General features: G+C 40.9%; 3 protein-coding genes across 4 annotated transcripts in view; 2 read left to right on the top strand and 1 right to left on the bottom strand.

The window, feature by feature from the left end:
- FRS2 (fibroblast growth factor receptor substrate 2) overlaps window positions 1-9,116 on the top strand; it is a 51,823-nt gene extending 42,707 nt beyond the window's left edge. For both annotated transcript variants that reach the window (XM_030959313.1, XM_030959314.1), the window contains one exon: window positions 1,446-9,116. In XM_030959313.1, coding sequence (XP_030815173.1) covers window positions 1,446-2,396 — 951 coding nt within the window. In that variant the 3' untranslated portion in view covers window positions 2,397-9,116. The remainder of the gene's footprint in view (window positions 1-1,445) is intronic.
- A 1,731-nt stretch (window positions 9,117-10,847) lies between these two features.
- On the top strand, window positions 10,848-21,403 carry CCT2 (chaperonin containing TCP1 subunit 2). Its single transcript, XM_030959312.1, has 16 exons — window positions 10,848-10,963; window positions 11,707-11,781; window positions 12,239-12,304; window positions 12,398-12,509; window positions 13,331-13,407; window positions 14,122-14,234; window positions 14,748-14,950; window positions 15,146-15,246; window positions 15,327-15,454; window positions 15,849-15,952; window positions 17,513-17,632; window positions 18,191-18,319; window positions 18,405-18,508; window positions 19,502-19,601; window positions 20,303-20,444; window positions 21,092-21,403. Exons 1-16 carry the CDS (start codon window positions 10,961-10,963, stop codon window positions 21,120-21,122), a joined length of 1,608 nt encoding a protein of 535 aa, XP_030815172.1. The 5' UTR covers window positions 10,848-10,960; the 3' UTR covers window positions 21,123-21,403.
- Window positions 21,404-23,834: 2,431 nt separating this feature from the next.
- LRRC10 (leucine rich repeat containing 10) lies at window positions 23,835-24,671 on the bottom strand. The gene has a single exon (XM_030960675.1). It carries the CDS (start codon window positions 24,669-24,671, stop codon window positions 23,835-23,837), a length of 837 nt encoding a protein of 278 aa, XP_030816535.1.
- Window positions 24,672-25,274: the final 603 nt, after the last annotated feature.

The raw sequence follows: 25,274 nt of genomic DNA, 5'->3' as shown, positions 1-25,274 counted from the left end.
AACCAGTGCATGTTTGGTTTTCATTGCTCCTAGAGCAGACTGCTGACTCACATTCAACTTACCATCCACCTGGATCCCTGAAGTTTTGCTGCAAGGCTGTTTTCAATCAGTTGGCATCTACTGTTGGTGTAGTTTCATACCAAGCACTGGATTTTCTATTTGCTGTTGCTGAACTTCATAAGGTTTCTCTGTGGTCAGTTCTCTAGGCTGCAGAGATCCCTCTCGGTGGAAACCCTGCCGGTCTGGATAGACTGAAAACTGTCAGGGTATCTTCTCTCTCATCATTCAGGTTGCTGATGAAAATGACAGTCAAATTTATAAATGTCATGTGGTTTAGGAAGACTTTCATGTGTGACAAGAAACAGTTTTGCAAACCAGAGAAGGTAGCCAGAGCAGAGGGCTGTGAACTGTCTTGTGGGAAAGGATTTGTTAGGAGCCCTCACAGAAGAGCTCAGGTGTTATCGTTGGAGTTACTGAATAGTAAGTGAGTTTAAAAAATCACTGGAGGAGTCAAGTGATCTGGTAAATGACACTTCAGCTGGCAGAGCTTGACAGAGAGGGTGGCAAGCTACATGACTGCTGCTGTAAAATACTACTTTTGCTTTTTGGGTATCCAGACATAAGATTAAAATTTAGAGAAGGAATCCAGTCTTTCCCATTCAGCCTTGTATTGATCCACTGTGGTAATTGGAGGGATATAATCTAGGAGGGTATCACTGCCTTTCTTAGTGACATACAGTGCCAACTCCTCCTTCTTTTTAATTTTGAGTGCCACACTTCATACGGAAATGTATCTTTTTCTGCGAGTTCCTGTTCTTAGGAGGCTGTTGGCTCTTGAAGAAAGAATGGATAGTTCTTCCTCTAGACCTCTCTTTTTGTTCCTGGAGTAGTACACAAGGCAGGAGACCAAGGGTTTTCTTAGGTCTCTCTGTGGTTTTCTTTTTGGTTGTTGTTTTTTTCCTTATATGGACAGTAGATTTCCTTGCAATGTGGAAGTTATGAACATAAACTTAGCCACACTAATTGCTGGTCACTGGTAAAGGGACAACAAAGTAGAGCTCTCAGTGATGTGCCCAGGTATAGTTATGAGCTAGGCTGGTAGGCTGGAGCAGCTCAAGGTGGCCTTGATTAGAGCCAAACTCTAGAGCACAATTGAGATAAAACATCAAATAAAAATAATTATCAGTGTAAGATATAAATTCTGTTTTTTCATTAGAGGAACATTAACATAACTAATAACAAAATTTCTGGGAAAAAACCTAAAACTGACTACAGTTCAGCAAAATGCAGGAGAGGTGACTTTTGCTCTTAAACACCTGCCAACACAAGTTTTTCTTTTCAGCTATTTTGATTTGAAAAGCGTGGAGTTAAGAAGCTAATAAATTTGGATGGGAAGGGGAAGGCACAATTGTGTTTGAATTTCTTCTTTTTTCTTTCCGTTTTAGGTGCACACTTACGTAAACACTACTGGAGTACAAGAGGAAAGAAAAAATCGATCAAGTGTGCACGTGCCACTGGAATCAAAGCTTTCAAACACTGAAACAACTAAAGCAAAAGAAGATCAGATGTGTACTGATGACAGAGATGCTCAGGTGCTCCTGGAGCCTGAAGGAGTGAAGTTTGTTTTAGGACCAACACCTGTTCAAAGGCAGTTAATGGAAAGAGAGAAACTGGAACAACTTGGGAGAGATCAAGTTAGTGGCAGCAGCACAAACAACACTGAATGGGACACTGGGTACGACAGTGATGAACGTAGAGAGACGCCATCTGGTAATAAATTGGTGTATGAAAATATAAATAGGTTATCAATCCCTAGTGCCTCAGGGGTCAGGAGAGGTCGCTTGACATCAACCAGTACCTCAGACACCCAGAACATTAACAACTCTGCTCAGAGGAGAACTGCGCTGCTGAACTACGAGAACTTGCCATCCTTGCCTCCTGTTTGGGAAGCCCGGAAGCTGAGCAGAGATGAAGATGACAGTTTAGGACCAAAGACCCCGTCTCTGAATGGCTACCATAATAACCTAGATCTAATGCATAACTATGTCAATACAGAGAATGTAACAGTACCAGCAAGTGCTCATAAAGTAGAATTTACACGACGTCGGGACTGCACCCCAACAGTCTTTAACTTTGACATTAGGCGTCCAAGTTTAGAACACAGGCAGCTCAACTATATACAGGTTGACTTGGAAGGTGGTAGTGACTCTGACAACCCTCAGACTCCAAAAACCCCCACCACTCCACTTCCGCAAACTCCAACCAGGCGCACAGAGCTGTATGCTGTGATAGACATTGAAAGAACTGCTGCTATGTCAAGCTTGCAAAAAGCACTGCCCCGAGATGATGGTACTTCTAGGAAAACTAGACATAACAGTACTGACCTGCCTATGTGAGCCTGGGGAGCATTGAATCATTTGCACCTTTTGTGAAGTTTATAAAATTGAAGATGCGAGTACTTTGCATTTCTTAACACTAACGCCTTTTATAGACTAATAGAACTTTTTCTGCATACTTCATGTACTTGTCTTACTAAAGGGAATTAATGTAGAGCAAGTATTCATTTTAGATAACACTATTTCATTCTACAGTAGAAGTAATTACTGCATAGCAGCATCACCACCTTTCACAGTGCCTCTTTAATTGATTAGAGTCTGAGTGACATGCCAGTTTTGAATTTATAAATATTCTGGTCTGGTGCCTATACTCATTAATGGCATTTATAACACTTTTTAAAGCCTCTTGATATGTGCATTATTAGCAGGTAAACCTAATCTTTCAATATACATATCTGACGTTCGTTCCTTGTTGAAGTGGTTCCTCCAGAATGAATTGTGTGTAATATGTTAATTCACTCAGTTTGACATACACAGGATATATTGGTTCATCTCAAGGAATATAAACATCACACCTTTTTTGTCTGTGGGCAAGAAGGCCTCTAATTCCTGACAGTTTTCTTGTGTGATATTTGAGAGGTCCCATTGATGGTTGTTGATCAGAGCTATAAACACATCAAAAACCAACCTTAAGCTCCTTCCGTTGGAATAGAATTCCAAGTGACATATCAAATTCCCTCTGAAATCTGACAAAAATTTTATCTCGTTAGAGTTTTGGGGTTTTTTGTGAAGGAATTCACAGGTGGGCTGTATGAATTAAGGCTCTCTTGTCATTTCTTAGTTCAGTGTGCCTTCTTTTCTTTGCATTTGTGTGTTTCCTTTTTATTTGTTCCATAATGTCTTGTTTTAAAAGTCAAAATTTTGTACATAGCTTTAATTGTTCAGGATTATCTATGTGTTTGTCTTACTCTGCCTTTGACAAAGCAAGACTCTTGAAGGTCAAATGGTTGTCTTCGTCTAGTGTTCTACTTTTTTATGCCTGACAGAAATATCCCAGCTCTCCAGCAGCATGCATTATTGCACAACTGGAAAGGTTTATTATGCAGTTATTGTCTTCCTCTAAAGCATGAAACACAGGTTACATGGGAGGCAGGGTACTGGACTTGGTAGTTCTTTATAGGAAGTTGTACGTTCTAGCAATGTGCATCCATAGGTGATAATGTCCTTTAATTTAAAAAGATACGTAGTAAATTATCTGAAGGTAGTATTATCTATGAGCATATTTGTTTTCCTTTTGCAGTTGGTGAATTTGGTTACAATGATGGCTGCTCAGTGTTACAGGTACATCCAGGTAGAATGTTGTTTGTTGAATATGCCAGAGGCACCCTTAGACTTTTTTTTTCTGTTTTGTTTATTAATACTCTGAATAATCTTAGAATTCTGGCAGTATTGCAGGTGCACCTTGGTACTAGCAGCAGAAGAGATTGCTCTTGAGCCTGTGATTGCAAAGGAACTGACGCTTGTGTGAGCTGGTATGATGTAAAATAACCCTTGAACTGTGAGGAAAAACATGCAAGAAAAGCCATTTGGAGATCTGAAAAAGCATTAAGGGTCTCCATGCAATATTTGAATTGAAGTTTTATAAAAACCAAACTACAATTATTTTCTGTCTTTTAAATTGGTGTGTATTTCTGTTCCTACAACCTTTTTCTTTGGTCTTCTCTCATTTAGTAGTGGCAGCAGTAGTAGCAGCACCTGAAATATATCTCTTGCCATACCAATAGGTGGCATCAGGCCACCTTTTCACTCTGGCTTTCATTATTCTTTACAAACTGTATGGTACTGAAATACCGGATAGACAAAGAACATAATTTGCTGAAGTAAAAGATGGGAGTCATTGAGACCACTGTGAGGAACTTAAAAGAGATTTTTTTATAAAAAACCTTATTAATTATTTCATGGTCAGCTTCTGCATACTCTTGTGATAGACTCACTGACTTGTGAGGAGACCTTGGTACTCAAGAAGGTAAAGACTACCTAGAGTTAGGCATTTTAAAGGTTGTAGCCTGGTGGGGCATTGGTCTCTTCTCCCAGTCAGCCAGCAACAGGACAAGAGGGCATAGGCTTAAGCTGTGCCAGGTAGATGTTAGCAAGAAATTCTTCACAGAAAGGCTGATTAGGCATTGGAATGTGCTGCCCAGGGAGGTGGTGGAGTCACTGTCCCTGGAGGTGTTTAAGGAAAGACTGGACATGGCAGTTGGTGCCATGGTCTTGTTGACAAGGTGGTGTTCAGTCATAGGTTGGCTTCAGTGGTCTCAGAGGTCTTTTCCAAGCCTACTGATTCTGTGATTGTGTAACTGCTCCCTCACATCTTTGCCATTGCCTCACCTTATGGACCTCCTGGTCTGTACTGAAGAGAAATTACCATGTATTGCAAAATTCTTACTGGGTTAATATTATTGGTGTGATTACTGTTCTTAGCATATAGCTCACTTAAATTTGTGAGCTGCATGTGTTTTGAGGCAAACCTATTTGATCTAGCTAGCTGCTTAGCAATATATGGTCCTCATCTGTATAGTTTGGACTAATTAACTGGACCCTTAAAACACACCTGTGAGGCAGGGAAGTAATAATATTCTTAACTACTAAATAGGGAAGCAGAGGCTTTGGGTAGATCATAAGTGACCTGCTGAAATTTTAACAACCAGCCATGTCCCTCCTTAGTTCCAGTGCACTGTCCTATGCATTTATTCTGAATAGTCTCAGATAAAAAGAATGGTCTGAGCAAATTTTTTTGCATTATTGCAAGTTTCGCAATGTTTTCTTAGCTCTGGTCCCCAGAATTGAGAACATACTGAAATTTCAACTGTCTGTAGCCTTAATTATATTAAGAAGTCTGATGACATATTTTCCAGGACTACTTTTTTAACCTGTTAGGTTTCACAGGTGGGATAATGCTTTCTCGTTTTGTGTACGCTGCAAATATGCTGGGTAGTCCCTGTCACCCACACTACTCATCTTTAGCATTCCTTATTTTCTGCCCCTTGAAGTAGATGCAGTTGCAATGCACTTTACCCTTTGAGACTTGGTAAATATTTTTTCAATTCAGTCTCTTTTAAAGGCTGTGATGTTAGATTTAGTGTCTGTAATCTAGGATTCAGTTTTCAGCTGAAATCTCTCCATGGTATTTAGATCATATTTATTTTGGGCCCACAGGTGTATAGACTGAGAAACTAGAAATATGTAACCATTTTCTTTAGTAAATGTGGCATGTTAAGTTTACATAAACTATGCCCTGTAAAAATGGTAGCATCTCCATCCAATTCTACTTTTCATCCATAATGGGCAGTTGGTTGCTGCCCTTCAAACACATTTGACAAGGGGAAACCTTTAACTGTAGGTATTCCTTTAGTGCAATGATTTGGGAAAGACATACATTACTGTATCTTTTAAACAAGGAAACTGAGTTGTTAACGAACACAGAAGAGTGACCAAAAGTACATAATATTGTGCTAGAAATACAGGGAATGAGAATTTATTCCATTGTTGTATCAGGAAAATATACTTTTCCTCAAAATCATGTCAGAAGGAGGACCAATTGTTTTCATTTTTGTGGTGTTTTTTGCTAACTTCCTAAAACAATATTGAAAAAGACCATTCTGAAAACCATGACACTCATTGGAACATCTTTTGTTTCCCCCAATAAGTATGTTCTGCATTTAACAGGGGTTGAATCTGATGATGTGCATTGAAGCACTATTCCTATTAACATCTTCAGAGCTTTTATAGAAAATATAAGTGTTGAAGTAAAAATTTCATATAATAAATTGATAAAATGTCTTTCCCCCCACCGGTCCCCCCCCTTGATGTTTGGATATTTGTGTGTGTTTGCACCTCTGACTAGGGCTTGGGTGTAAAAAGGATCATGGAAATGTGTAAAGTGTACAAAGTCCAAACCAATGTCAAAATAGGGCTGCTTTTTATAGGTGACGGATCAGCAGTTGATTTTGCTGGTTTTATAACACTGTGTATTGGCTCAAAATCTGGCTGTTCTTGTTTTTATTGTATATTTACCCGCTTCTCAATGAGAGAGATTCAAGAGAGAGCAGATTGTTCTTATTCACTGTCGCTGAAGTAAGAGTGGAAATTCTGATTCATGTCAGTAGTTTGAGCATACAGTGATGTATCTAATTTGGACATCTGTTTTTAAGCAGTATTCCTCGCTTCATGTAAGGTGAGATCCATGGTGAAATTCCATTTCTGCACTGTACTAATTTATTTAATGGCTGCAAATAAGATGAAACTAATGGAGTAGGAACTAGTAGTGGACTTAAATCTGAAATTCTCCTATTTCCCTAGAGGAGTCTGGTCCTTCATTGTGATAGATAGAGTTAGGTGTTTTTTGGAATTTAATGATATGATCTTTCCCATCTCTTCCTTGAGGTAGCAATTCAGGCATTTATATTTGACAGTATTTACTTAATATAAACCTAAGTTCATTTATTATATCTTTATTTTTAATTCATATACACTCCAAGAAAAAAAAAATCCAGAAGAAATTCCACCACAAAAAACTGCGTTAAGTTGGAGTCAGGTTTGCTGATGTCCTTCTTACAGAAGATTATGAAAAAGGAAGTCATGTTGAGGTTCTTTCACGATCTTTAGGAATTACTTCCTCTTTTGGATAAGATGAGTGAATCAGATGGAAAAAAAAGAGCAACTTAGCATCTGCAACTCTGACCATGTATACATTATTTCTTGTGCTGTGCTGTAAGGTATGTGAGTAAGTCTGTCAGATGTCTTACAAGGATATTTTCCTAGCACGTGTTTACTCCAGATTAACGCAGTATTTTGTTTGGAAGTATGTAGGTGTACAGGTAGAAATAGAATATGAGAAATAAGGTTGATGAAACAAGTGTTGGACATTTTTATATTTTTATACATTATGAAGGGCATTTTTGAAATTTTTCTTGCAGTTTTAGTAATTATTTAGTGTGGTAATATACATATATTGTGACAATGTTTTCCGCTATATCCATTACTTTGGTGTGATTCTATTTTATGTAGCAAATATGTGTATATAGAAAGGAGATTATGTAAAAACTATCATTAAAAAATAGGCTCAAGCCCTTCAGAACAGGGACCATCCTCCTCTGTGTCTACAAAGTACTAAATGCCTTGGGGTCCCAGCCAGAGCTCCTGTCTGAGACCTGTAGTGACCGAATTGCCAAGTGAGGAGTGTGGGAAGCAGCTCCCTGCTTTCCCTGAGAAGCCTTAGTATGAAAGGTGCGGTGAAGCTCACCCTGCCAGTCCCTGGAGCTGGGGCGGTGCAGTGTGTACAGCTGTCAGCAGCACCACCTGCCAAGCCACCCAGGGAGCCCAGAGCATCCTTTGCTCCAGTCCTTCCCCTTGGCAGTTGTAAAGGAAGTCTGACAAGGACCTTGATGTCATCAGGAATCTTCCTTGTTAGCGGGGTGACCCTTCCAGAGCTTGTTCGGTCTGCATGCAGTGTCCTTTGAAGACGAAGAAATTATTCCTGTTGACTTCAAGGGCCACTGGATGTGCTCCTGCAAGATCAAGTACTGCTGGCATAGCAGCTCTGTTACACGTGAGGACCTGCTTGGTCAAGTTCTTCAGGAATGGTCTAAAAGGATGTAAAAATATAAATATATTTAATTACATGTACTGAAAACCAAATCCTATTTGTTGTGGTCAGAGTTCAGATAATTATGGGAATTTTGATTTCTTAGTCATAGTTGCATATATATTGCTTTAACTGTTGTGTATGAAAGAGGAAGTGATTCTAAAATGTGTGAAAGATCAGGATTACACCTGTTTTTTAATGGTAATGTTATTTAGGAATGGATGTCAGCGACTTTAACTCCATAATAATGCAGGTTTTTTTGCATTGGAATATGTGTGTATATCATACACCCACATTTTATATATAATATATTATATATTTGGTACTAACTTTGTATTTTGAAATTTTGCCAAATCACAAACACGGATGTTCTCACTTGTAAGACTTTGGTACTTAATAACTGAATGTATAAGAAATGCTCTGGTATGAGAGGAAAGAGTGTTGTATGGTATCCCACAGTCCAGATGGCTGGACCAGCAGGCACATTGCCTTTCTCACGTCTGGCTTCACTGCAGCATCACCTTTGGTCTCCTGGCAAGCATCTGTGTCCCAGCCAAACGCACCACACTAGCATCCAAGCTGACTGGTAGGAGTGATACAGTAGTCACCAGTGTGCCACAAATGCATTTATTAAATGCAGAAATAGACATTTCTACAAAGGCCAAAATCTTATGTTGTATGTTCCTTTCTTGTCATTACATTGTATCATATTGTAAGATTATTGTATGTCCTAATTTGCATTATAAAATGTTTTTTCCTACTTAAAGGCATAAATATAGCAACTTTGTATAAAGGTAGCTTTCTAGATTTTTATTTCTTTTATATAAAAAAGTCTAAACAGTGGGAGTACCATTGCCAAATTGTTTATAAAATTTCAAGTAATTTTCCCTGTTCAGTGAATTTGTTTTTACAAACATTCCGTATTTCTTATACTATGCAGAAAGAGTGTATTTTTATGCCATTCCACATTAACCTTAAAAAAAATAATTTCACTTCTTTTAAGCTGTTGTTATAGAGAAAGCTTACCAAATATTCATTTTAAAAAAATGTGTTATGTACATTTTTCCCCTTACCAGTGCCAACTTCATTTGGAAAAAAAAATTGTAGCATGGCAATAAACTATTGATTTTACATTACAAGTTGTCTGTGGGTTACTTCAGTAATTTGCAGTGTTAGTGTCACTGTGTTGTGTTTTGGTTGTATAATCTTGTTTGCTTTTCTTTAAATCATTGCTTCATGTACCTCTCTCTGCCCTCCTCCCTGCCTCCCTATTCCCCTCATTACTCTGTAGTAACAAAACCCCCAAAACTGATCGTGGTGCTCTGAAGTCTGTAAATTCATCTCCAAGATTTTGTTTCATTTCTGCTGGTTTTCTGTCCCACCTTTGTCATGCATGTAGATCGAGATTTTTTTTAAATGAGGCATTTTTTTTCTTCACATACAGTGCAACTTGAAAAATTGCCCTGGGCACAAGAGAGGTGAGGGCATGGCACAGCTGGGAGAGGTGGGAGCCCAGAACCAGCACTGCTGCTATGTTCTTCCTAGTCTGGTGTCACTGCCTTTACACTTTGTAAAGCATAGCTTAGCAATGGTCAAAAGCCCCTTAAACCCAATTCACTAATTTGATGTAGTTTTTCTGTGAGCATTGGATCTTTCAAAGGCCATAACTTGGATAAGTCTGACGGACTTTAAAATATTTTTTCTCCCAACTCACCACAGTAGCAGCAAACGTGAATTAAAATGAATTATTACTTCAGTGCACATCTTTATGAAAGCTGTGATTCTGAGAGAAGCTGTTTCCATTGTTTTAGTTGTATTATTTGCCCTAGCCAAAACTTAAATAGTTTTCGCGTAACTATGATGAAAACTAGATATTTAAATTAAATTAGTAGTCTAATTACAGAACAGGGTTGTGGAGGGAAGTGTATCTAACTCTGTGAAGAAAACAGGACGAAAGGCCTAACATACTCAAGAACTAATACTATCCAGGTATTGACAAAATTAGCAATACAGGTGAGAGCTGGCAGAGTTTTAGTCATGTTCTTTTTTGCTGTCTCCATTGGGATGGATTTTTGTCTCTGGCCAGTTTGAATTGAGAACAAACAACTTTCCATATATCCCAGAAGTTTAGTACCTAGCAGCAAGAAGAGAGATACGAGCTGGAATAAATTCTTGAAGATGAGTCATACAAAATGATATAGGTTGGGTTTGGGTTTTTTTCCTTATATGACCAGGTAACAGGCTTTGTGTAGAGGAAAAGCAGTGACAAAGCAAGGTTTAAGTGTTGTCTCACACTGGCAAAGCTGCCAGGGGAATAGTCACCAGTTTTTGTGTATTGAATTGCAGTGTATGGAGTGGGATTGCGCTGGGCACCTCCTGTTCATGGCTTGTAACTGGAGCCGAGGTCTAAGAGCCGCCATCGGGGATGGGCCGGCAAGCGCGCTGGAAGCCACAAGCAGTAACTAAAAATGCTTTTGACCTGGCTGAGGTCTGACAGGTTAATTTTTAGTTACTGCTTTTGACCTGTCTGAGAAATGACCTCCAGGAATATCACAGCACCATAAAATAACTTTGGGTTGGAAGGGAGTTTAACAATCCCTTAGCTCCAAACCCCCTGCCATGGTCGGGGACACCTTCCCCGCGGCCAGGATGCTCAGAGTCCCATCCAGCCTGGCCCTGGGCACTGCCAGGAATGGGGCACGCACGCTTTCTCTGGGCAGCCTGTTCCAGCGTTAGGAATTTCCTCCCTGCACGGCTCCGAGGCACAGCGCCCGGCCCGGCCCCAGGGGCGGCAGCGCAGCCGCTGAGGGCGGCGGGCGCGGGGCCGCACTGCGCCTCCCAACAGGCCGCGCGCGCCGGAAGCGGCGGCCGCAGTGACGCCATTCCGGGGGAGCTCGTGGGGCTGCGGCGCGGCGCTGCTTCTGTGCTGAAGGAGGGAGGGGCGGGCGAGCGGGCGGCGGCTCCCGGCGGCACCGGCACCATGGTGAGCGGCGGGCGGCGGCGGCGGCTTGGCCAGGGCAGGCCGGGTCCCGCCGGGCCGGGGTACGGCGGGGCTGCGCTCCACGCGGGCGGGCGGGATGGCGAGGCCTGGAGGCCGCGCCCTGCGTTTCCCCGCGCTGTGCCGGGGGCTGGGGCGGCGGGGCGGCCCCGAAGGTTCTGGAGCCGGGGCGGGGCGGGGCGACTCTGAGAGCCCCGGTACCTGTGTGCGAGTATTTGATCCTTCATTTAAGGCCTTGGGTGCTCTGTAAATGTTGGTCCTTAAGGGCGGGTATTGGTTACCGCTATGATTAATTTGCATTGATATAAAAAAAAAAAAAAAAAAAAAAGGCGAGTTCGGCTCAGGTATCAAAATGCTAAAGGCATTGGGCAGTAAATAGACTTGTTTTGTCTCTGCTGGTTGTGCCTGCCGTCGGGCTGTAGGGAAAGGCCGGCTGGTGGGCAGAGCAGCAGCGCTCGCACAGCCATGAAAGGATGGGCTGGTCGGGCCTGGTGTGCGCTGCAGTGCCAGCAGCTGCACTCGGCCTTGAATCCTTCACTGGGCTGTGAGGTTGCAGGACTGATTTTTAAGAACCTTGGCTATTTCTTAAATATACCTGTTATCACAAAAGGTATGGAAGTAATTTTGTTAAAAAATCATTGTTTAAGTTATTAGGGTTGGGGATTTACTTTTAGAACGCATAGTTTTGTTGAAGCTAAAACAATATTCTTACATTAATTGTGTTTTAGGCATCTATTTCTCTTGCTCCTGTGAACATTTTCAAGGCAGGTGCAGATGAAGAGAAGGCAGAAACAGCTCGGTTGGTAAGTTTAATTCTCGAAGAAACTGGTAGTACTTGAGGTAATTAAACTTTGTCTTTTCTACTACTGAAGATATTTTCACTATATGGTGATATGGAACTTCTGTTTTTAACTGGCTTTTCTTGTTGCATATCTGTGAACAGAAGGGAGTTTGTTTGTGCTAAAAATTAGAGAAACTCTTCGTTGTCAAAACCAATGTACCTCTACTGGAGCTCAGAAGATTGGTGTGGGTGGCATTTCTTCTGGCTTTTAGACAGACTTATGGTTTCTGGGAGGTTTAGGTATATTTGATCTGGTTATCAAAATTTAGCAGTTAAGAAACTTGCCTTAAGTTCAGTTAAGCCTCCATTGAAAGAGGTGGAAGGGTTGGTTAAAATGTTGAAAGCTATGTGATAGTGTATAATTCTTGTACTAGAGTAGAAATAAATTGTTCCCTGAGGTATATTTATTTTCATTTCAGTCATCCTTTGTTGGTGCCATTGCCATTGGTGACCTAGTCAAGAGCACCCTGGGCCCTAAAGGCATGGTAAGACAGCTGCATGGGTAGTCATGCCCATTAATTTAGCTTTAATAGTCACAGTGCCTTTTCAAGCAGTATGCTAAATCTCACATCTTGTAGGACAAGATTCTTTTAAGTACCGGGAGAGACAGCTCTGTTACAGTTACCAACGATGGTGCAACCATCCTGAAAGCTATCGGAGTTGACAATCCAGCTGCCAAGGTCTTGGTTGGTGAGTTCTTAAAGGCTTGATATTTCTTAATTTGTAACTCTGTTGTGGTGTTTCTATTTGTTCTTAGAAAAGTGTTCTTGGAATACAGTGAAAAATGAAGGGAAGGGGAGCAGAAATCCTGAAGTAAGAAGGACAGGGTACTGCAAGAGTTGTGGCATTCTGCAAAAGTAAAATTGTGGTGTGTGCTGCTCTTCAAAACTGGTTTTATATCTTCTTTTCCCTTAGCCCTGCTTTGTCCCAGGAGTCAGAAGGGACAAAAGACAGCTGTATATCCCTTGTTTTGCAGTGGGAAAATACGGAACAGAAATCTGTGCAGCAGCAGCAGTTCACTCTGTTTCTCCCAGATTTAGATCTCTTGTCATTCAGTGAGCACTGTACTTCTCTACAGAGTTTACTGTTACGAGCAACTGTGCCACTGGTCCACTACTGGTGAAAAGCAGGAGCCTGACCTATTGGGTGTCAGGTTTCCTAATGATTTTGTGTTTGCTGCATCCGAGTTTATCAGCAGTTCATGCAGCAGACGTGGTTATTATAGTCTGTGATCCTGTATCTGTACCTTAGAGCTTCTATCCAGCTGTCCTTTTGATAACCATTGTTAGGATGGGGAACACAGGGGAGCATCCTGACCATCACCAGGCTGAAACTGGTGTCTGAGTTACAAATAAAGAGCAGGAGTTTGGAGGATGCCAAATTTCGTTTGCATCTCTTGTTTTTCTGGTTTTTTTATTAGAGTTCCCTCTTTACACAAAGAGTCAGATCTGGTTTTTTGTCCAATTAATGAATGAGAAAAATAGCATTAATAATACCTTTTCCTTCTTCAGATATGTCAAAGGTTCAAGATGACGAAGTTGGCGATGGAACTACATCTGTCACAGTCTTGGCGGCTGAATTACTGAGGGTGATGTATTCTGTTTTTTAGATGTTTGTCTATGTACTTCTGTGGTGCCTCCAGTAGGAGGTGTGTTATCCTGTCTTTGTAAAGGGCTCCCAAAGCAAAGAAAGGAGTAGCTTGCTCTGTTGCTGGTGAAATTGATAGGGGGCAAAAAAACAGCCCTTAGGTATTTCATCATCATTTTTTGGGTATTATTTTGGACTATTACTCCTTATATTATTTTTTATAAACTCTCAAGTATTTTAAGTTGACTCTTACTGCTCACTTTCTGGCTGTTGCACTGAGCAATGTGCAGCACTGCTTAGTTGTGAGGTTCAGTCCTCTGAAATCCATTTCCATAGGAAAAAAATCTTGCTAAATTCTGTTCTTTAGCTCAAGGCCTGAATTCCTACTGTTCCTTTAGACTCTGTATGGATTTTATGCTTATGGAAAAATTTACACTGCTAAACTCTAAGCCTGAAATGACTATGAAAGAGATTTGAGAAATGAGTAGTTCTTCCTTGCAGAGCTGTGTCAGAAAGTCTGATCATCTCAGGTCCGGTAACTGGGATCAAGAGCATCTTAAGGAATGATCTATCAGCTTGCCAAGTTCCACAGAAAAATAAAGATAGCTTTTTTCAATTACACTTTAAATTGCATCCATAAATGGACATGTCTTTTCTAGTTAGTGTCACTATACTTTTTGGAGGGAGAAATAATTATTGATTTCATTTTAAATAGGAGGCAGAATTACTGATTGCGAGGAAGATTCATCCTCAGACCATCATTGCAGGCTGGAGAGCGGCCACAAAGGCTTCAAGAGAGGCACTTTTGAAAGCAGCTGTGGATCATGGGTTAGTAATGCCCATTTGCTGTAACTATAAAAAACTACTCAAGATCAAAACATCAATGCAAATTACAGTCCATTGGTAAATTCTTCTCTCTTATTAAAGCAGTGTGAAGGCTGAGTTCCTGAATTTTAACAGTTGAGAAAAAAATACTGGGTATTTTTTCAAATGAGTTAAAGAAGCTTCAAAATTAATGATGTGCAGAAATTAAATACAAGCTGTAATTTGCTCCCTGGAACAAAGATCTGAGCTGTTCTTTCAGATTTCGTACTCATGTTTTAAATATTATTTCCCCTGCCCAACACTTTGAGAGCACAAACTTTCTAAAGCTGAATTCAAAAAGTAAAGTAGAAGATTGTGTTCTGGGACAGTGGAGGGATTCTGTGCAGCGTTCCTCAAAAGATTATATGGTACATATAGAGATACAGGCTAGAAGAAGTGGGCAAAGACTCCTAGTGGTAGTTAATGGTAGTTAAGGCTTTCAGACTTTTCACTTTAACTGAGCTGTCTTTCTTTTAGTAATGATGAAGTGAAGTTCCGCGAAGACTTGATGAACATTGCAGGAACAACTCTTTCATCAAAATTACTTACTCACCACAAGGATCACTTTGTCAAGCTAGCTGTAGAAGCTGTTCTTAGGTTGAAAGGCTCTGGTAATTTGGAGGCTATCCATGTCATTAAGAAACTTGGTGGAAGTTTGGCTGATTCCTACTTAGATGAAGGTAAGTCTTTGAGTGTTGATTGTGTATGCACTTGAGAAACAAAGCTTCTAAAGGTTGCACATCTATGTAAATTTGTTACAGGAAACACTGTTATGTTATTATTAAATTGAATACTAAAGATGAGGGACTTTGTATTAACTAATAATTGCTCCCTTTTTTAATTTGAAGTTTTACAAGACCTTTCTGTTACTACAGGCTTTTTGCTTGACAAGAAGATTGGTGTAAATCAGCCAAAAAGAATTGAAAATGCAAAGATTCTTATTGCAAATACTGGTATGGATACAGACAAGATTAAGGTATGTGACAGAACTACTGTTGAGAGTCTGTGTTTTTGTAAATGGAATTTTGAGACTGAACTCTTTTCTCTTTGATTTAGATTTTTGGCTCTCGTGTTAGAGTGGACTCCACAGCAAAAGTGGCAGAAATAGAACAGGCAGAAAAAGAAAAGATGAAGGAGAAAGTGGATCGTATTCTTAAACATGGAATAAATTGCTTTATTAACAGGTATGTATTTCTTGGGAAAAAAGGAGAGTTACATTACTTTCCATGTTGTTCCAGTTCACTCTGCTAGAATAGGCAGTTAAGTGCCCAGCAGGCACTTAGGATCAATGGACTAAGACCTTAAAGCATATGGCTGCCTGTGCTTAGTGTCATAGTGTTTCTTCAGAGAAAGGATATTTCAAAAAACATCATAGTTTGATTTTTTTTTCCTGTCACTGCATTTGCTTCTGTGTTGTGCAACATTCCATGTGTGGCAGATACCACATCCATTGACTGCTTTAGTAGCTTTCAGAAATCTGTCCTGTGTGCATGCTACTGAGAATCTGGTGTCTTTTGTTACTGGTTTATTTTCAAAGGTTTGTTCTGTGTGTGATAGTGAGATGTGTTTTAATTTTAGACAGCTGATCTACAACTACCCTGAACATCTCTTTGGAGCTGCTGGTGTCATGGCTATTGAACATGCAGACTTTGCTGGTGTAGAACGTCTGGCTCTCGTCACAGGTGTGTAGAGTATTTTGTTGTATGAAACTTGGAGGGGCACATTATTTGTTTGGTCATTAGTAAACATTAAACTTACTAAAACATACTTCTTCAGCATCTGTGAATAAAGGATCATAATGCAAAACATGGGATATAATTTAGTAAGTTAGTGCCAGTTAGTAATTTTCTTTCATATTTTAAAAATATTTTCAGTTAAGTTCCTGCTTGATAAGAAAAATCTTATCAAGCAGGAACTTAACTGAAAATACTTCTAAATATTGATATGTTTGTTTTCTGAGGAAAAGATGAAACTTAGCTGCAAAAAGAATAACTCCACAGGTTAATACTAACAGTTCTGGATTCTGTGATAACAATTGGTTTAGATGGCTGTGGTTTGACTGTAATGATAGAGAAGACTAAGGAGTCATCCTTTGTTAAAAATGTGGGCCTGAGTTTTTGACTTAAGGTGGATCTCAAATAACTTGAACAACCTGGATATTTTGAATAGTGGTCAGCATAAATGTGATTCTAGTAACTAATGAAAATGAAACCTCTGGAATGTTACAGATAATTCTCATTGCTGAAGTCATGGATAGTTAACTGGGACATCATAGTTGATTTTGAAAGTGATCAGGAGGATGAATTTGCTTTGCAGGAGAAAAGCAAGTCAGTGTCTTTTCCTATCTTAGCAAAACTGAAGTAGCAACTGCATATAATTGTCAGTAGGCACATTGACACTGGCAGATGCATGATTGAGAGGAACAGTGCTTACATTCTGGAACAAAATTGAAAGCAGACTTTCTATGCAGAGCAAATGGGCCTTATCAGACCACACTGGCTTGAATAGCATAGCTGAAAAAAGGACAAGTTTTTAGTATACACAAACTCTGCTACAAGTCTTGGTTTTTCTTGTGGTGCTGCAGCTACACAGTGCTGCAAGCTACTGTGGGATTATTGAGCACACATGGGGAATGCATACATGTAAAGAGTTTTCTGATTGGAAGAGGAAAGAATTAGAACAAGAACTAGAATAATGTCGTGTTCAAAGACATTTTGGTCTTGGTAGCGCTTGTTTTGTTTATGAGACGGCAGTTTACATATTGTGCACAGTATTGCTGCTGCAGCATGGAATGAGACTTGCCATGCAGGAGAATGGTGGTTCTCAGCCATCATCAGGCAGGCAAAATTAATACTGTCACAAGCTCAAGTTTTAAGGCATAAGAGATTTCATTTAGTATTTTATAAATACTTAATCAGTAAATACTGTGAAAACTTGAAACATACCGATATTTTAATGCTAGCAAAGATGAATGTTTATTCTGTTATCAGATGCAACTCACAAGCATTTTAGTCCCTGTGATGTGAAACAAAACATTGGTGTTTTAAGGATTTATCAGCATTGGTTAAAGGTTTCTGGTACCACATGCTGACATGAGAAAGTCTTGGCTTATCAGTAATTTTAATTTAAATTTATTTTGAGGTAATTATGAAGACTGTTTCCCCCCCGCCCCTTGGTTAGACCTTGCCTGAAAGGATACTTTCATTGTGAACTCTGATTTCTTTATGATCTTACACTTGCAGGTGGTGAAATTGCTTCAACCTTTGATCACCCTGAGCTAGTAAAACTAGGAAGCTGCAAGCTTATTGAAGAAGTCATGATTGGAGAAGATAAACTCATTCATTTCTCTGGAGTAGCAATGGGTAAGTATTTTATCACTAACGGTGTATTGTAACGTTTGTGTTAACCCTCTGCTAATGCTGTTCAGTTTCCAGTGATGCATAGGAATTCTGCAATGATTTATGTAACAGTTTCTATGAAAGCCTTGCTTTTCAGTAAAAGTCCTGCACAGTTTCATGGTTGAAACTGTGGATGTTTAGTGTTATGTAAATGAACATTAATTATTTTTAAGGATGGGAACCAAGGTTTCTGCTTTGGGAAATTCAGTTGACAAGAAAAGTAGCAATGTGTCATACTTAAAAAATTGGAGCATTGGCATTTACTAGAACAAGCTCTTTAAAGAGTTTTGAGGCAATATTAATTTTCTGTTAAATTAAATAAGGTGTTGTAGAACCAAAGCAGTAGCACTGTGCACATAATTTCATTCTGCCTTTGAAATGTCATCATGCTTTCTTTTGTTCCCAAAATTAAGTAACACAGAACTTGACCACAGCGATAGCAAAACCATTGTAAATGCTTTGTGATAGCCCATTTTGTGTCCTGGTTTCTCTTTTTAATCCTTTCACATTCATGCTTTCTAGGTGAAGCTTGCACCATAGTTTTGCGTGGAGCCACCCAGCAGATTCTGGATGAAGCAGAAAGGTCTCTGCATGATGCTCTCTGCGTCCTGGCCCAGACTGTGAAGGACACAAGAACTGTGTATGGTGGAGGTGAATATCAGACTCTTTGTACCTGTCACACATTTGGTATTACTGAAGGTTAGATATGTAACATCTGTGTGTCTTCAATGAATAGGTTGTTCAGAGATGCTGATGGCTAACGCTGTTGCAGAACTTGCTGTTAGAACACCTGGCAAAGAGTCTGTTGCAATGGAGTCCTTTGCTAAGGCTTTACGAATGGTAGGTTTATTTAATCATATTGCTGGACCACGAGACAAAGTTTCATGAAGTTTACTAACTTGTGACATCAGATATTTGATGTCACTTTAAAAATTTTGGTTGTTCAAAATAAAAAAGTGAAGTTTAGCAACACATCTTGGATAAACAAAGGGGGAAATTGTCTTAGGAAAAAAGTACTGGTGGTTTAATAATTCTACATGTTACAGGATTGTAAATGTTCATATACTAACCCTCCTCTAATTGGTTCTTGCTCACCTTACCTGCTAGTTAAAAATGCTGCAGAAATAGCACATAAAAATCTCATCTTATGTAGTTGACAACTGATTTAGAAAAGAGCAGCCCTTCTGTTCCATTGATGCTCTAGTGCTGCTTGAGTGTATTCATACTCTAGTACTAGCTACAAGTTTCTGGTCTTGCATTGGAGATTGCATCTTAGTAGGAAATGAGAGTGTCACAAGAAACATTAATAGAATTGTGATAACAGGCTGTCAGTTTGAGAAAAAATTACTTCCTGCAATTTGAATTAGGGAAAACCTTTCTCCCAAGAAAATTAAATTCAAGAGCATAGTAACACTTGGCATTACCTCTTCAGTCAGCACATGCAAGTTTGCACTGGTGTCATGGAAACAGTGAACAGAATGGTCAGGTAGTTAATGCTTACCAGCAAACTTGTGGTTTTTAAATGAAAACATTTCTTCCACTGTAGTCTGAAATGATAAAATGACAAGATTCTTTTTTTACTTCTGTCCATGTAAAATGAGGGTACAAATTGCTAACATGCTTCTGTCCTCGTAGGTACTTTCTTAAAACAGTCTTGAAATTCTTAGAAAGGTAGTTTGGGTCTTTTACTTATCACAGTAACAGATCATCTGGCATGTTTCTGAAGCATCTTCTTGAAATTCAGTTGTAAACTGGTAACATCAAAGTATGTTTCATGTTTGCTAACAATCAATCCCTATGTTAATTAAAAACAACCTGTGTTTATCCCCGTAGATCCCAACAATAATAGCTGATAATGCTGGTTATGACAGTGCTGATTTGGTTGCTCAGCTCAGAGCTGCTCATAGTGAAGGGAAGACTACTTATGGACTGGGTAAGGGGATCAGTTTTACTTCTGTGTTTTAATTGCTGTTTGGCCAGGTCCTTTGGGCTCTTTAAAGTTTTCATGCATGTCTGTCCAATATATTCAGCAGGGAGAGCTGAGTATGTTGGTTTGTTTGCTTTGCATAGAACTTGGTGTACAGCACTGTATTCCTTTTGTTCTACCAGGCTTTTGACAGTAGAGTGAAAACCTTCGTTTCTTAAATGGATGGTTTTTACCTCTAAAAAGCACTTCCCTTATGCTGAGTCTGGTTATAGGAGGCTTAAAAATAAAAACGTTGTTTTAAAACCAGCAACCAGCTAAACACCCAGAAGAAACCAAACATCCTTCCCTTTGCCCCTTCCCTCCCACCCCCCCAAAAAAACCCAACCAAACAACAACTACAGAGTTGTGGAGAAGAACGCTGAAGTTAATGTAACTAAGGACATAGTGCTGAGAGTCCTGTTGGGATCTTGTCTCCTCATCACAGTGTATAAAGTTTTTATCATCAAGTGTTTGTATGCAATTGCAACATTAGGCTTAAATCAGGAGTCTTGAGATGGAAGACTTTATTTAATACTTCCCTAACTATCAGTGTAGTTCATTTGAGCAGGTAAATTACCGTGCTCTCAGATTCTTGTAATTTCCATAAAAAAATGCTGAGTTAAAAAACAAAACCAAAAAAGCACCTCTTAATGTATTTCTTCTTCCAGATATGAAAGAGGGTGTCATTGGGGACATGTCAGTTTTGGGAGTAACAGAAAGTTTCCAAGTCAAGAGACAGGTTTTGCTGAGTGCAGCTGAAGCAGCGGAAATGATTCTTCGTGTAGATGACATCATTAAAGCAGCACCAAGGTATGAGCAGAGAATCTGCATGGTCAGTCACAGTGGTGTAGAGTAAACCTCCTTCTGTGGAAGAGTAAGGGTGCAGAAAAGTCTTGGTCTAAAAATGGTTTACTTGAAAGGGAACTTGACATGTGACATGCTGATGTTCATATTAGATAATTTTACTGTGTTAGCAGTATCCTTGGGCCTTTAGAGCCATCAACAAACTTAAATTGCTGTGCCTGAGTAATGCCTAGTTAATCCCGGGTCACCACTAAACATCTGCACAAGTGGCTGACCAAAATGTAAGGGATCATGCTTTCTTTTTTCTTTTGGCAAGAATTATAGTGAAATGTCCAGCTGCTTCTGAGGTAGAATCTGCAGCTAAAACAGAAGCATGTTTCTTAAAAGGTTTGAGAAGAATTGCCACTCATAGGCAGGTTATCCTCTGTGGGCCTGCTATCAGGTAGTTTTCACTGCTTTTTGAATAAAAAGATTTTTTTTAGCATGGTCATGGGTGGTGTGTTAGCTTTGAAGTGGTACTGTCTTTTGTGCTGTGAGATAAAGCTGTCACTGAACACAAAACACTAACTAAAGATTAAAAATAAGGGTGGGTGAGGAGGGGCTGGTGGGCATCAGTGTGGTAGAAATTTTCTGATTTTTCTTTTTCTCCCCAGAAAACGTGTACCAGACCATCGCCCCTGTTAAATTTTCTTCAGTACCTGAGGATGTGTGGACCAGATCTCACCTAGTAATTTTTTTTAATGGTCTAGTTTTTGTGAGGTTGTGGAACAGAAGCTTGAGACAAACAGATCTCCATCAATGGCACTGTCTTCAGTTGGTTTTTACTTACTGGAGCTTTTGTGTGTTGTGTGGAAGAATTCACTTTCAGGGGTGTATAAACCAGGGGTTTTATACAACCGTATTCATTCTGTTCCTTCCAGGTTCCACTTAAAAATCACAGAAATAAAAAAAATAAAAATAAATAATTCAGATTCCCCAAGGTTGTATTTCTTTCTGTAGAACCAGGAAGGGCAGATCCATGAGGACAACTGTGGCGCACAACCTCAGGCCTCAGCTGCTTCGGGGAGTGACTAAGCCCTTGTGGCTCACTGGTTTGTGTTGACCTGCTGTGTGTATTCCAGTCCTGGCTGCATAAGTTTTGAGTTGGGGTCCTAGAAATAGGCTCTGAAGTTAGATGGTATCTTTTTCTAGTGATACTGGAGTATTACTCTTTTTTTTTCATGATGGAAGAGAGTGAGTGGACGAGGAACCTTAGTCAATGCCCAGAAGTACAACTAAGTGATCTTACAGCTTTTTACGTTCTGCTCAGGGGAGTTGAGGGGAATATGCAGTTTGGGAGAGAGAGTAACATTCTGGACCAAACAGTCTGAGTGTTGATCTATAAAGTATCAGGCTGACTTTACAGACACTTAAAATTGTGGACACTTAGCAGAAAATATGCCAGTGAATGTTATGACATTCACTTCTGCCCTCTCTGCCCCACCCCTTTTATGTCTGTTAAATCCTGTCTTTATGTTCACTTTCCTATTCTGTTCATTGCTGCAAAGGCACATGTTTCTTGACTAGGCTGGTTTCTTTGTGCCTAGATTGGAAGGAAGCCTGTGATGTCTGCAGCAGTCTGCATGCAGACCTGTGAGGACTGTGAGCACAGACAAGCAGGGGCCCTGTCTGTGTGGGGGCCCAGAATGGTGCCCGCAGGTCTTGTGACTTTTCTGGCCCTTGCAAGTGTACAAACAAGGCAAGTCTGCCAAAGCAGAAAGATTAGACTGAAATAAGCAAGTATGCGTGCAAAGGTTTTTCTCCCTTAGATTTGTTAAAATGAAGGGAATCTGCTTACAGAGTCCTCCCCTTAACTCTTGACAGAGACTCTTCAGCTTTCCAGAAGTGACAGTGCTGTGTGGTGAGGGCTGAGTGAAACACAGGCCATTGATAAGCCAGTGAAAGCATGCTCTTCCCCACCCCCTCAGATAAATACAGTACCAGCTCAGTTCTGTGGGATATAAAATATTGACTTTGGATATTAAAATAGCACCCCTAACTCATGTCCTGCTTTCCTTTTTGTAGGAAGAAATTGTTGGAACAAGACTAGATAAAGAATTTGCTGTTAATTCCAAAGAAGGACTTTTTAACTTTGCAAGATGCTAGTATACTTTTACTTAATTTCACTAGGAGCACACTACATGGGTGCCAGCCAGATGCAAATTTGGACTTCATGTTACAAGACAACAAGTGCTAGCAGAGTCTCTATATTTCCAGATAATTTTTCAAGCATGTAGATGACATTAAACAGTCACGAACTGGCATGGAACCAAACCTTTTCTGGGAAGTCAACTGCTGCTTCTGCAGGCTGTGCTGGTAAGACAGACTCAAAGAGTGTGCCACCAGTGTTTCCATCCTTGTTAAAAAACCTGTCACCTAATTCAACCATGCTATGGAGTCTAAAGTTTAAAATGTCACTTTAAGCGAGATTTCTGTTACTCAATTAAAGCAAAGCTTAGGAAAAAAGTGCATTTTTAGGGGATCTGAACTGGTCCAAGTTGCAAGCTTGAGAAATACCCAGCTGAAATCATCTGAGTAAAGTTTGTCTCATTAGATTATGTGCAAATTTATAGTGACAGCTCACGAGCCTGGATTTTTATTCATGCAAGTTTACCTTTGCAGCTCCTGTGGCTTATCCTTTTTAGTCAGGCTTCGATTTTCTTCTTTGCTCCTGCATGAAAACTTTTCCTTTACAACTGCCCTTAGAGGCAGTGTTGTCAGTAACAAAACCCAGCACCAAAGCCTACAGCTTTCCTCACTATCATTTGGATGCTGCTCAGCAGTAATGAAACAGTTGTCACAAATTTTGCAGAAAGAAAGAGGAGGGCCCCCTGTACATATGTGCGGTTTCCTTGATAGTGCAGCCGGCACTCTGCTACCACTTCCCACTCAGCAGACAGGGAAAGGTATTGCTATGTTTCAGATAAAGTAATTTGAGACCAATGCTGCTTTAGAGTTGTGGGGATCACATTGAGCAGTGGCTTTCAGCTGAGTTGGGACATCTCAACAAGTTGGAAGAGAGGAGTGGGCCCATGGGTGAGGAGCAAGTCCGTATGTGCTCCATGCAATCAACCCATGGCAAACATCTAAACTGAGTCTTATCTCTATTGTGAACTCTGTGTGGTCCCAGCATGGGAGATGGAAGAAGTCTGTTCTAGGGAGAGTGCTGGGTGCTGCAAAAAGACAGGTGTCTGTACAAGAGTTTTGCTGTCACATTATCTCCACGCTGGTGCATGTACTCCTAAGATTGCCAGGCGATGTGGTGCTCCCTGGACACCAGCAAGCAAGGGAGAGGTAGAGGTTGGGCAGCGGTGGGAGTGTGCTGCCGCCTCGGCCAAAAGGGGCAGCTGAGCATCATCAGCAGGGCTCGGCGTCTGGCTCGGCCTTGGCGGCAGGAGGTAGCAATGGTTTCTCGTCCAGTGTGATATCTATCACTGCCCCAGATCGCTTACGGGGCTCGGGAGTCTCCTCTGACCATCTGCCCACCCTGCGCACCCCTTTGGCCACTTTGGGCGCATTCCTGCAGGGGTTGTGGTCGTAGATCACCAGCTTCAGGCCGGGCAGGTGAGCGAGGCTGGGGAAGAAGCGGATGGAATTGCGATCCACGTCGATGACCTCGAGGAAGGGCATGTCCAGGAGCACGGGCGGGAACTCGGAGAGCAGGTTCCCTGAGAGCCAGATGGTGCGCAGCTCCTTCAGGCCCTGCAGCTGCCGAGGGAGGCTGCGCAACGCATTGGAGCCCGCGTGCAGCGTCTTGAGCAGGCTGAGCTCACACACCACCTCAGGCAGGTACTGCAGGCAGTTGGACTCAATCCACAGGGTCTTCAGGTTCTGCAGGAGTTGGAGCTCCAGGGGCAGGCTGCAGAGCTTGTTGTTGCCCAGGTAGAGGATGCACAGCTGCTTCAGCGTGCACACAACTAGGGGCAGTGCTTTGAAGTTGTTGAAGTCCAGTGCCAAGATCTGCAGGTTTTGCAGCTGCTCCAGCTCGGGGGGCAGGTGGTTCAGGTTGTTGTCACTCAGGTACAGCTTAACCAATTCCCTAAAAGAGCAGATGTGCACAGGCAGCCGCCTCATCTGTCTGCCACTCAGATCAACCATTTTATCCACTGGCATCTCTTCTAGGTCTTCTAGGAGGTACTTCTGGCACTTGTTAGAGGGCACAAAAGCAAGTATGGCTTTCAGACTGTTGCCCATCTCGGGATTTTGTTTTGGGATGGCTGGGACTGCGAGAGACAGGAAACTGCCTTGGTCTCCTGCTGCACACTGGCCTGTTGGTAGCTCGTTCTTCCCAATATAAGGCTCTGTTTATATGGCACCAGGCGTTAATCTCAAGGGCTCTGAAATGCTTCTGATAACTGAATGAGTGTTTGGTGACAGGGATTATAGACAGGACGACTCAGGGCCCAGGTCTCCCTCTCTCACCCACACTCCCACATACTCGCCCTCCCCCTGAAAACATTCCTTCTTTCCTCCTCTTGCACACTGTAAATGTTCTCTGATTTTGCCCCAGACAAAATTAGGGTCACATCAATGCCCCAGTCCCTCACTTCTGTCTGTGTAACCAATACAGGCAGCAAGGATGGGCTCGGGAAAGTAAACACCACAGCAGACTGAAGTTTTAAGCTTAGATATTTAACTTCCATGAAACTTTCATCTGAAATGTCGGATATAATCAAATTGTTGTTTAAAATACCTGTCAAGACTTGACTGACTTTCAAGATGAGTGGCACTTACAGGGATGTATTTTGAAAGGTGCCAAATACATGGATTTCAGAGTGTAATTTGCCACCCCAGTAC

This window comes from Camarhynchus parvulus, chromosome 1A, assembly GCF_901933205.1.
Source record: "Camarhynchus parvulus chromosome 1A, STF_HiC, whole genome shotgun sequence".
In the NCBI taxonomy this organism is placed as follows: domain Eukaryota; kingdom Metazoa; phylum Chordata; class Aves; order Passeriformes; family Thraupidae; genus Camarhynchus; species Camarhynchus parvulus.
Note: the sequence above shows the minus strand (reverse complement) of the source record. Positions and strands in the feature narration are given on the sequence as shown.

Bases quoted from the DNA above. Each gene is read 5' to 3' on its own strand.
- CCT2 (XM_030959312.1), top strand. The intron at 14,951-15,145 runs GTAAGTCTTTGA...CTGTTACTACAG, and splicing joins TGATTCCTACTTAGATGAAG to GCTTTTTGCTTGACAAGAAG. The intron at 17,633-18,190 runs GTAAGTATTTTA...CATGCTTTCTAG, and splicing joins TTTCTCTGGAGTAGCAATGG to GTGAAGCTTGCACCATAGTT.
- LRRC10 (XM_030960675.1), bottom strand. From the start codon at position 24,671: ATGGGCAACAGTCTGAAAGCCATACTTGCTTTTGTGCCCTCTAACAAG.